The sequence below is a fragment of the Pseudophryne corroboree genome, chromosome 5 (assembly GCF_028390025.1).
Source record: "Pseudophryne corroboree isolate aPseCor3 chromosome 5, aPseCor3.hap2, whole genome shotgun sequence".
NCBI classification, from domain to species: Eukaryota; Metazoa; Chordata; class Amphibia; order Anura; family Myobatrachidae; genus Pseudophryne; species Pseudophryne corroboree.
Genome location: NC_086448.1, coordinates 816274645 through 816287017, shown reverse-complemented (window position 1 = coordinate 816287017; position 12373 = coordinate 816274645). Strand labels below are relative to the sequence as shown.

General features: G+C 47.7%; 1 protein-coding gene across 1 annotated transcript in view; it reads right to left on the bottom strand.

Moving 5' to 3' along the window:
- ENY2 (ENY2 transcription and export complex 2 subunit) overlaps nt 1–12373 on the bottom strand; it is a 64531-nt gene that overhangs the window by 38632 nt on the left and 13526 nt on the right. Inside the window, exons 2-3 of the mRNA XM_063925102.1 lie at nt 8649–8725; nt 2227–2297 (exon numbers count right to left, since the gene is read on the bottom strand). Of these exons, the coding sequence (XP_063781172.1) occupies nt 2227–2297; nt 8649–8725 (148 nt within the window). The remainder of the gene's footprint in view (nt 1–2226; nt 2298–8648; nt 8726–12373) is intronic.

Here is a 12373-nt window from a genome sequence, read left to right as displayed (position 1 = left end):
CAAAAGAAAACCTTTACCTGGCCGGCTGTATCTTCAAAATTAAATTATTATTATTTTCTATATACCAGCCGTCTTACAACCCTTGCACCTCCAACTGTGAATCAGCTTTTATGAGCGGGGTTTTTGTTCAGTTGCATCCCTTTATTTTCACAGGATCTTTTAAATAGAAGTCCTTGAAAATATAAAGCATAAAGATCTATGATTAATATACAGGAGGATCCTTTGCAGCAGCGAGCACTGTTCACCAGAAGAGGGAGCCAAATCCTCTGTACTTTTAACAGGCCAGATTTCTCATAAGTAGAGGGAGCACTCATATTTTAATATAAGACCCCACCCCCTATTCTGACTGGCTAGACATCATGTCCCCACTAAGAGGGGCGTGTTCTGTTAACAGTGACGTTTGGCGCCTTTTAGTTCCCGAAAAATGGGCGCATTTGAAAATTTTGTGACACATCACTTACATTTACACGGGTACCCTGTGGCCGCCGGAGCTCCTAATGTCCCAGCGCTGGTTGGTTGACCTGCTCCACGTTAGGAAACGATGGAGCCCCTAGTCTGCCGTGGCCGCCTGTCGCACGCGTCCCACAGCTAGATGCCTCTGCCGCATGAGTCACCCCCCCCCCACACAACACCGTCCTCCGGATCTCCTCCATATGCGGCACCGCGGAGTTACCTCGCCGCGTGTGCAGCGGAGAAGCGGGAAGTGACGGCTGCAGCTGGCCTTGACAGTGACTCCGTGAGGCGGCTGCGGGAGGGGGATAATCGCGTGCTGCCCTAACTCTGTGCCGCGTTCTACCTACGCTGGAAGCCTGTTAACGCAGAACTGCTGAAGTACATCCGCTCACCCCTGCTACGGCTACACTGATCTCCCCACCGCTCTTAACAGGGAAGATCAGTGTGCAAAAACAAACAAAAAAAAAACCAATAACGCAGCGCTCACTGAAGAGGGGTGCTGGATGCCGCGTCTGCAAGCCTCGGGAGGTACTTGATAAAGCTGTGGGGAGAGGGAGAGCGAGGGATGCGGCGCTGTTATTGTGCGGAGTATTAAATAGTCAGATGGCAGCAGCGTGGTGTGGGGCTAAGAAACTGGGGCTTCTGTTACTACCAGTACTCACGACAACCTCTGCGTCCTCCTCCAGTTGAGAGATCTAGATCCCTTTAGCTGGGATCCTTGTCTCTCTACACAGCAGACACTTGTCCTCCTTTTACTATGTGGACGGAGTCCTTTCTTCTGTTAGTTAAGCCTGCACCCTCCTTCCATTTAGGTGGGATTGGGCATCGTCTTTTTTTCTGTGCTAAAGCCTGCACCCTCCTTTTAGTTAGGAGGGATTGGGCCACTATAAAACAATAAAAATATAAATAAATAAAATAAATAGTCTTCATGGAGCAGAGCTCCCATATTGTGCTTCTTTCCTCCTGGCACAATGTTCCAAACTGAGGGAGGAGGGATGTGAAGGGGGAGGAGCCGGCTGTGCACACAATGCTAATTTTAGATTTGCCACACCTCCGGTTACAAGCTTCACACCCCCTAATGTAAATGGATGTTCCAGTGTCCCCTAGTGCAGGCATTCCCAACCACGGTCCTCAAGGCACACTAACCGTGCAGGTTTTAGTGCTATCCAGGCTTGAGCACAGGTGACTTAATTAGCACCTCAGTTATTTTGATTTAACCATCTGTGCTGAAGCCTGGATATCACTAAAGCCTGCACGGTTAGTGTGCCTTGAGGACCGTGGTTGGGAATGCCTGCCCTAGTGGATGAAAGAGAAAATGGCAAAACTACGCATGTGTATGGGGCGCAATGTGCACGTGCGGCGTACGGGTACAAAGTGCATCGTTGTTTTGCACTGCTTATAGCGACGATTCCATTCGCACAGCCAATTGCAAGGAGATTGACAGGAAGTGGGAGTTTCTGGGTGTCAACTGACCGTTTTCAGGGAGTGTTTGGAAAAACGCAGGTGTGTCCTGGCGTTAGCAGGGCGGGTATCTGACGTCAATTCCGGGACCTTCGTCGCTGCAATCATCGCACAGAATAAGTAACTACAGGGCTGGTCTTGTTCTGCACAAAATGTGTTTGTACCCGCTCGGCTGCACAGGCGTTCGCACTCTTGCAAAGCGAAAATACACTCCCCCGTGGACGGCCACTATGCATTTGCACGGCTGCTAAAAGTAGCTAGCGAGCGATCAACTCGGAATGAGGGCCATCCAATCCACACAAATCACAATACCTTTGCAATGTGCCTTCAGCTGGTCTCTCCATCCGCACTCAATTAGTTTTGCTCTCAATAGTTCTTTAAGGCTAGAAGAGGAAAAAGAAACACTAATTAGCATCCAATTCACATTCTAAACTCAATATACAACTTTCCCACTGTGGTTTATCTGCGAGCAGAATAATATCACCTGAAACCAACATTTATCTCTTGTATCCAGCTCTACACGCACTCACATGATCTGCAAGTATGTAAGCGGCACAATGGCTGACACCAAGCAATACAGGAGGATGTGGGGTTGGGGGTGGGGCGGGGGGGGATAGAGGCTTCTAGAAAGTGGCTGTAACATCACAGTGCAGAATTTAGGGGGTAAGAATCCGTCACACTAGCTGTCCCGTCATCAGTTCCTCAGTCCTGTACTATACACGTCTCTGGAAGTAAATATCTGCAATAACACACCATAACAAAGCCTGTACCAGATATTGCAGTACATTTGTTTTTCGTTTAACAGAAAAGTACAGATGTTCTTAAAATAGGTCATTTTTGCACGCAGCAGAACACTACGATTTTGATCTGTATTGTGGAAATTATTAGAAAATGTTGTTATTTTTAGCCGGAGGAGTTTGTTATCATTTCTGGTTGATGCAGAGACAGATAACAGAAACCCCATATTTCACATGCCTGACAAAAGGCCACTTACACTTCACGTATGCCAATCTCTGACGCCAAGTCTTCCTGACGTCAGAAGGAATCCATGTGAAATAATAAGATTTTACTCACCGGTAAATCTATTTCTCGTAGTCCGTAGTGGATGCTGGGAACTCCGTAAGGACCATGGGGAATAGCGGCTCCGCAGGAGACTGGGCACAACTAAAGAAAGCTTTAGGACTACCTGGTGTGCACTGGCTCCTCCCTCTATGACCCTCCTCCAGACCTCAGTTAGGATACTGTGCCTGGAAGAGCTGACACAATAAGGAAGGATTTTGAATCCCGGGTAAGACTCATACCAGCCACACCAATCACACCGTATAACTCGTGATACAATACCCAGTTAACAGTATGAACAATAACTGAGCCTCTCAACAGATGGCTCAACAATAACCCTTTAGTTAAACAATAACTATATACAAGTATTGCAGACAATCCGCACTTGGGATGGGCGCCCAGCATCCACTACGGACTACGAGAAATAGAATTACCGGTGAGTAAAATCTTAATTTCTCTGACGTCCTAAGTGGATGCTGGGACTCCGTAAGGACCATGGGGATTATACCAAAGCTCCCAAACGGGCGGGAGAGTGCGGATGACTCTGCAGCACCGAATGGGCAAACTCTAGGTCCTCCTCAGCCAGGGTGTCAAACTTGAGGAATTTAGTAAATGTGTTTGACCCCGACCAAGTAGCTGCTCGGCAAAGTTGTAGAGCCGAGACCCCTCGGGCAGCCGCCCAAGAAGAGCCCACCTTCCTCGTGGAATGGGCTTTCACTGATTTAGGATGCGGCAGTCCAGCCGCAGAATGTGCAAGCTGAATCGTACTACAGATCCAGCGAGCAATAGTCTGCTTTGAAGCAGGAGCACCCAGCTTGTTGGGTGCATACAGGATAAACAACGAGTCAGTTTTCCTGACACTAGCTGTCCTGGAAACATACATTTTCAGGGCCCTGACTACGTCCAACAACTTAGAAGCCTCCAAGTCTTTATTAGCCGCGGGCACCACGATAGGTTGGTTCAAATGAAAGGCTGATACCACCTTAGGGAGAAACTGGGGACGAGTCCTCAATTCTGCCCTATCCATATGGAAAATCAGATAAGGGCTTTTACATGACAAAGCCGCCAATTCTGACACACGCCTGGCCGAAGCCAAGGCCAACAGCATGACCACTTTCCACGTGAGATATTTTAATTCCACGGTTTTAAGTGGCTCAAACCAATGTGACTTTAGGAAATCCAACACCACGTTGAGATCCCAAGGTGCCACTGGAGGCACAAAAGGGGGCTGAATATGCAGCACTCCCTTAACAAAAGTCTGAACTTCAGGTAGTGAAGTAAGTTCTCTCTGGAAAAAAATCGATAGAGCCGAAATCTGGACCTTAATGGAACCCAAGTTTAGGCCCATAGTCACCCCTGACTGTAGAAAGTGCAGAAAACGGCCCAGCTTTTTTTAGGAGCTCAGGAGAGCCCCTAGTGTGCATCCAGCTCAGCCGGGCACAAAATTCTAACTGAAGTCTGGAGGAGGGTCATAGAGGGAGGAGCCAGTGCACACCAGGTAGTCCTAAAGCTTTGTTTAGTTGTGCCCAGTCTCCTGCGGAGCCGCTATTCCCCATGGTCCTTACGGAGTCCCAGCATCCACTTAGGACGTCAGAGAAATGCACAGTAACGGGGACACTAGGATTCGGCACGTACTAAATGCCGCTCTCAGCAAATTAGCTATAATCTATAATATGCACCCGATTTAAAGAAGCAAAAAACATGAAAATTGCACATACAGCCTTTACCTAGAAAATAGCTAAATATACAAATTCAGCTTATATTAATGCCCTACAGACCATATATTCCTTCCTCAAGCAGTAAATCTAAAATCTTATTGTGACCTGTAATTTGGGTGGCACTCGTAGTTTGCTTATCATTGTTTTGAAGACTCCATCTTGTGTACTGTCACGCAGCATGAGCTATGAAATCATATTTAAAGACCCCGGGTGCCACCATCTTGCGCTTGATGTGTGGGAACACAAAGAAGTTGCAGGGGCCAGGTCTGGACTGTACGGGGGATGACCAAGCTCCTAGATGCGTACATGGGCCAGAAAATCCAACACTTTCCTGGGCTTGTGGTCAGGTGGATTGCCATGATGGAAAAGGGCACCACGAGCATCAGTTCTTGGAGGGCACCTAGATAACTGCTTCCAGCACTTATGGGAGACCATGGTTGGCGTACCTGTCCCCAGTTATGGTGCGCTACTACACGAGTGGTACGGTAGCTACAAGTCCAGTCTTGGCCACAAAAACAGCAACCGTTTGCGTGGCCACGCTACGCTCATGTCAGAACTTATGTGGCGGCGCACCCCTAGCTGGGGTCTACTGGGCCAACTGTCTTGGGGTCAAAACCGTAGATCCATGATTCATCGCCACGGGTGATCTCCAGGATAGAGTTTTAGCGACTGCCACCAAACCTGGCCAGCATGTTGCGGTACCAAGTCACCCAAGCCTCCTTCTGCTCTTGAGTCAGCTAATGGGGCACCCAGCTTGCAGAAACCTTGCTCATGCCTAGCTTTTCGTGGAGTATCAAGCGGCTGGATCCCGATGAGATGCCTAGCTCCTTCCCTAACTGGGCCACGGTCACTCTGGTTTCCACCTCAACTATCGGCCAAACGGCAGCAACGTTCTCGTTGATTGTGACAAAGGTTAGCCTCAGTGCTCCTCGTTCTCCAGGGACCGTCTCCCATGCCAAAATTCTGTAAACCACTCAGACACAGTGCTTCCTTCCCAAAAGCAGCTTGAAGTCGGTCAAAACTGTCCAGCGGTTGCAGACCACTCTAGTAGTTGTAGAAGATCATGGCTCTCCAGTGGCCTCTGTTGAGCTCCATAATGGGTTTGTGAAGGAAGGGAACACGCAGACTTCTTGTGTGTGCAGTGCTGCTAATATACGGCTCTGTGCCCTGACATTTCACAGGAACTTTAGTCAGAGGTTACAGGTCACAACCACACAGTCAGATTGTGTCTTGTCTACCTATGCATTGCACATTTGGAAATTTATTGCACACCTAGTAAATATGTATTTTTAAGGGGTTCCTGTCTCTAAGCATGCTGAATCCCCCTGAAGGCCATTACTGCCGACCAATGATCGCCTAATCTGCTTCCCATTTTATCATCGGACGATTATCCTCTTGGGAGTGTGGCGTACACCTGGGAGACTGACACAACTAGTGACAAATGGGGCATTCGCTGCGTCCATAACTCATTTCTGCTGCTATATACCCTCTACTATACACTTCTGTTGATATTTGTAAAACTAGTTCCAGGGGTGAACGATATTTAAAGAATCCCCAATCCACAACTTTACAGGTGCTTCTGGCCAAGAAGGGGTTAATGTTCACTACAAGGCAGCTGCAATTAGAAATATGCACAGTCCCTTATTTCACATGGGTCAGGCAGTCTGGTGTTCCGATGCATTGCAGGCTTCAGGGGTAAGGGTATGGAGGGTTCCGACAAATCCATCTCCAGTACAGCTGTGATAAATTCTGCTGATGCTCCACAACAGATCATCAAACTTGGAGACAGACTGCATGGGGGAAGGAGCGGGGGGTGTATTTAGCTGGTTAGTCTGCATGGGAGCCTAACATGGCAAACACGGAAGACTCGGCCTCAGTCATTTCTGCTTGCAACACACTGAAACAGCCTAGTTTTAGGTTGTGGTCTTTAACTGCAACTGGAGTAACTGATTAAGCATCGGGGCTTGATTGGCAAACGCACACAAACTGTGGAAACCTGCAGCTAACTGAATTCCTGCAACGAGTATACATTAAACAGGAGTGGGAGATTGAATCAAGCAGGGTACACATTACAAGGCACCGGCGTATGGCAGACATGGTCACTTGTCAGACACGGAAACAAAACCATAATTCTCCAGTAGTTGCCTAATACACATTAATTGGAAGACTAAAAAAAAAAAAATTAAAAGTCTCACAATCCTGCCCTTTTCACTGAAGGCACTGGCTGGACTAGAACATAGGTATGAGAAAGAAACCAGAGGAATACAGCAATGAGATCTCTGACTGCAGTGAAAGTACCATTTTATCCAATAAGATGGGGACTGCTCATACTGGATCACTAATTGTACAGCGCTACTAGACGGACAATGTGGGGTGATCAGTATTTTATTTAACAGGTCCTTGTATAGCACAGCATATTCCACTGCGCTTTACAACTGGAACAATAATAAAAGAAGAAAACTGGGTAATAACAGGTATGGAGGTAGGAGGGCCCTGCTCGCAAGTTTACACTCTATAGGGAAATGGGCATGGACACACAAGGATAGGTGCTATCTATTGCATAATGGTCCACCAGACTGCAAAGGTTCTTATTGGGCTGTATGATCTGGTCACACAGCAATGTTGGCCAAGGGTCTGGAGGATGTGAAAGTGTAGAAAGACAAAATATGTGAGGTTATGTGTGGACTGTACAGAGGGGATGTAATTAGATATGAGTGAAATACAATTAGCTGCAGTATGTACCGGAGGCTTGTAACTCCAGAGTTAACAAAGACCGGAGTTATCCAATTATATCACACTTAAACCCCTAGTGTGCACTTAATGTGGACCCACCTGAGGTGTGAACAGAAATCCGCATTACGTGCACCCTCAGGAATGACTGCAACAATTGCATAGCTACAGGCACTTAATCCGGAATTTATGCTTTACCGCAGGATAAATGCATAACTCTGGGCACTTCACCCAGGAGCAGACAGTAAGTCCTGCAGCGGGATGTAGTTAATATCCCGTCGGTCGGGGTCCCGGCGGTCAGAATACAGATGCCGGTATCCCGACCGCTAAGTGAGGGTTAAGTGGGTGTCCATGACCCCTGTAGAGTGGGAATAGAACCTGCTGCCTGAAGCTGCACAGGACCCCTAGCAGTGTAACAGCATTTGGTTAGATGGATAGAAGGTAAAGATAGGAGACAAGCGGTGGAGCCCAGGGATGGAGCACATGGGATGCACAGAGAAACATGTCAGGGTAGAGCAGAAGGCTCAGAGTGCTGCAATTACTAAACAGGAGATGTTCGGGGGTGTAGAGCTATTACTATAATGCTCTCCAAGGGCCGATTCAAAGGTCGATGCACTAGCGGCTGCATCTATTAGCGTCAACCGTCTGCAGCTTTATGCAAATGGTGCTAAAACGTCCTTCCCTGGTGTACATCCGTGTATCCGAATGTGCCCACAGTCTGCATCTGTACCCTCTGCAATATTGATCGGCACGGCAGGTGCAGTTTCTCCATCCGAGTATGGCCTCCTGTGTGAGTGGTCGAGTCTCTGTGTACGCAACCACTTTCACCAGTATGCCTGTGACACATACTTCAAACGGCAATTAAGACGGACCATCCCCGTACAGGAGCTAAGATCCCGCACTGTCACTGCCCAGAAACGCCCAAAGAGAAAGAGTTAGAAATACAGACATTTGTACAATAAATAACTAGCATCATACAGTGAGACTTAAACTAAGAGCATCATGTAATGGTCTGCGAGATTAAGGGACCAGCGCATTTTTGGCGAGTTCGCTGCTATATTGAAGCACCAGTTAGCTATAAGGCAAAACTGGCCAAAAACCACCTGGGCCATAAACTCGGAACATTGCATGATGAGCCCCAAACATTATTTCTCAGTGGCATAGGCGCATTTTCTATATTCACATTCCACCAGCTACGAGCTGTAAGAACTAGTATTTATTACTCACCGTTCTCTCTCCCCCGTTTCTATGAGTTTCTGGTTAATAGCAGCTCTCATCTGAGCATCTTTATTCATGGTGCCGGCCTGTGCAATAATAACAGGAGGATGTTACACACAGATATTACCCTCCTCGCTGAAGTACACAGATGTGCTTTCTTATAGACGTCCCCTATTTCACCTTCCTACCATGCCTACAGTAACTTGGGGCCTTTTACACATAAAAGTAGATATACAGTATGCACCTAATCATAAAACAATGGATTACTTGGCTGGCGCTTACAGATTGATCAATACCCCTATGGAGCGCACTCTGGGCGATAACCACACAAACGCTTGAGACTCAGCTGTCTCATGGGAGTAGGGTGGGTATGTAAGGGGATGTCTACGCTCATTTGCAGTTCTACGCTCATTTGCAGTGTGTAGATGGAAAGAAGACGTCTGTTTCACATAGGGTTTGTGGGAATATATATATATATATATATATATATATATATATATATATATGTTTTAAACCTACCTGTAAATCTTTTTCTCGTAGTCCGTAGAGGATGCTGGGGACTCTGTAAGGACCATGGGGATAGACGGGCTCCACAGGAGACATTAGCACTTTAAGAAAGGCTTTAGATCCTGGGTGTGCACTGGCCCCTCCCTCTATGCCCCTCCTCCAGACCTCAGTTAGAGAAACTGTGCCCAGAGGAGACGGACAGTACGAGGAAAGGATTTTTGTTAATCCAAGGGCAAGATTCATACCAGCCACACCAATCACACCGTATAAATTGTGATAAATTACCCAGTTATCAGTATGAAAACAACATAGCATCAGTTCAAGACCGATGCAACTATAACATAACCCTTATTCAAGCAATAACTATATACAAGTATTGCAGAAGTAGTCCGCACTTGGGACGGGCGCCCAGCATCCTCTACGGACTACGAGAAAAAGATTTACCGGTAGGTTTAAATCTTATTTTCTCTTACGTCCTAGAGGATGCTGTGGACTCCGTAAGGACCACGGGGATTATACCAAAGCTCCCAAACGGGCGGGAGAGTGCGGATGACTCTGCAGCACCGATTGAGCAAACAGGAGGTCCCCCTCAGCCAGGGTATCAAACTTATAGAACTTTGCAAAGGTGTTTGAACCTGACCAAGTAGCAGCTCGGCACAGCTGTAGCGCCGAGACCCCTCGGGCAGCCGCCCAAGAAAAGCCCACTTTCCTAGTGGACTGGGCCTTGACTGATTTAGGCAACGGCAAACCAGCCGTAGAATGCGCTTGCTGAATCGTGCTACAGATCCAGCGAGCAATAGTCTGCTTTGAAGCAGGGGCACCAATCTTGTTGGTCGCATACAGGATAAACAGTGCTTCTGTTTTTCTGACTCTAGCCGTTCTGGCCACGTAAATTTTCAAAGCCCTAACCACATCAAGTGACTCGGAATCCCCCAAGTCACGCAGGCACCCCAATAGGTTGGTTCATATGTAAGGATGAAACCACTTTTGGCAGGAATTGAGGACGGGTCCGCAATTCCGTTCTATCCATATGGAAAATCAGATAGGGGCTTTTATGTGACAAAGCCGCTAATTCCGACGCTCGCCTAGCCGAAGCCAAGGCTAATAACATGACCACCTTCCAAGTGAGATATTTCAACTCCACCGTTTTAAGTGGTACAAACCAGTGTGACTTAAGGAACTTAACACCACGTTAAGGTCCCAAGGCTCCACCGGAGGTACAAAAGGAGGCTGAATATGCAGCACTCCCTTCAAAAAAGTCTGAACTTCAGGGAGTGAAGCCAATTCTTTTTGAAAATGGATAGGGCCGAAATCTGAACCTTAATGGACCCTAATTTTAGGCCCAAATTCACTCCAGTTTGTAGGAAGTGAAGGAAACGGCCCAGATGGAATTCTTCCGTAGGAGCATTCCTGGCCTCCTACCAAGAAACATATTTTCGCCATATACAGTGATAATGTTTAGATGTCACGTCCTTCCTAGCCTTTATCAGCGTAGGAATGACCTCATCCGGAATGCTCTTTTTTCGCTAGGATCCGGCGTTCAACCGCCATGCCGTCAAACGCAGCCGCGGTAAGTCTTGGAACAGACATGGGCCCTGTTGCAACAGGTCCTGCCTTAGAGGAAGAGGCCACGGATCTTCTGTAAGCATTTCCTGCAGATCCGAATACCAGGTCCTTCGTGGCCAATCTGGAACAATGAGGATTGTTCTCACTCCTCTTTTTCTTATTATTCTCAACCCTTGGGTATGAGAGGAAGAGGAGGAAATACATAGACTGACTGGAACACCCACGGTGTCACTAGGGCGTCTACCGCTACTGCCTGAGGGTCTCTTGACCAGGCGCAATAACTCTGCAGCTTTTTGTTGAGGCGGGACGCCATCATGTCTATCTGTGGCATTCCCCACCAAACTGCAATCTGTGCGAAGAATTCCTGATGAAGTCCACACTCTCCAGGACGTAGGTCGTGTCTGCTGAGGAAGTCTGCTTCCCAGTTGTTCACTTCCGGAATGAACACTGTTGACAGTGCTCTTACATAATTCTCCGCCCAGCGAAGAATTCTGGTGGCTTCCGCCATCGCCACTCTGCTCCTTGTGCCACCTTGGCGGTTTACATGAGCTACTGCGGTGACGTTGTCTGACTGGATCAGAACCGGTTGGTCGCGAAGTAAGGTCTCCGCTTGACGTAGGGCGTTGTATATGGCCCTTAGTTCCAAGATGTTGATGTGAAGACAAGTCTCTTGACTTGACCAAAGACCTTGGAAATTTCTTCCCTGTGCGACTGCTCCCCAACCTCGGAGGCTCGCGTCCGTGGTCACCAGGATCCAGTCCTGAATGCCGAACCTGCGGCCCTATAGAAGTTGAGCACTCTGCAGCCACCACAGGAGAGATACCCTGGCCATGTGGGATAGGGTGATCAACTGATGAATCTGTACATGTGACCCGGACCACTTGTCCAGTAGGTCCCATTTGAAGTCCTCGCATGGAACCTGCCGAAGGGAATGTTTTTCCCAGGACTCGAGTGCAGTGATGCACTGACACCTGTCTTGGTTTCAATAGGTCCCTGACTAGAGTCATGAGTTCCTGGGCCTTCTCTATCTGAAGGTATACCCATTTCTGGTCCGTACCCAGAATCATACCCAAGAAGGGCAGACGAGTCATAGGAACCAACTGTGACTTCGGGATATTGAGAATCCAGCCGTGTTGCTGTGACACCTTCAGCGAAAGTGACACGCTGTTCAACAACTGCTCTTTTGATCGTCCAAGTATGGGATAACTGACTCCTTGCTTGCGTAGGAGCACCATTATTTCCGCCAATTACCCTGAAATTGGTAATGACAATACTGTACCGCAATTGTCAGGTACGCCTGATGGGGTGGATAAATGTGAACATGAAGGTATGCAGCCTTTATGTCTAGATACACCATCAAATCCCCCCCTTCCAGGCTGGCGATGATCGCTCTGGGCGATTCCACTTTAAATTTGAACCTTTTCCCGTATAGGTTCAGAGATTTTAATTTTAAAATAGGTCTGACCGAACCGTACGGTTTCGGGACTACAGCCAAGGTTGAGTCATATCCCCTTCCTTGTTGCAGGAGGGGAACCTTGAGCACCACCTGTTGGAGATACAATGTGTGAATTGTATTTAATATTATCTCCCTTTCTGGGGGAGAAGCTGGTAGGTCCGATAAGGAAAAACCGGCGAGGAGGCACCTTTCGAATTCCAGCTTG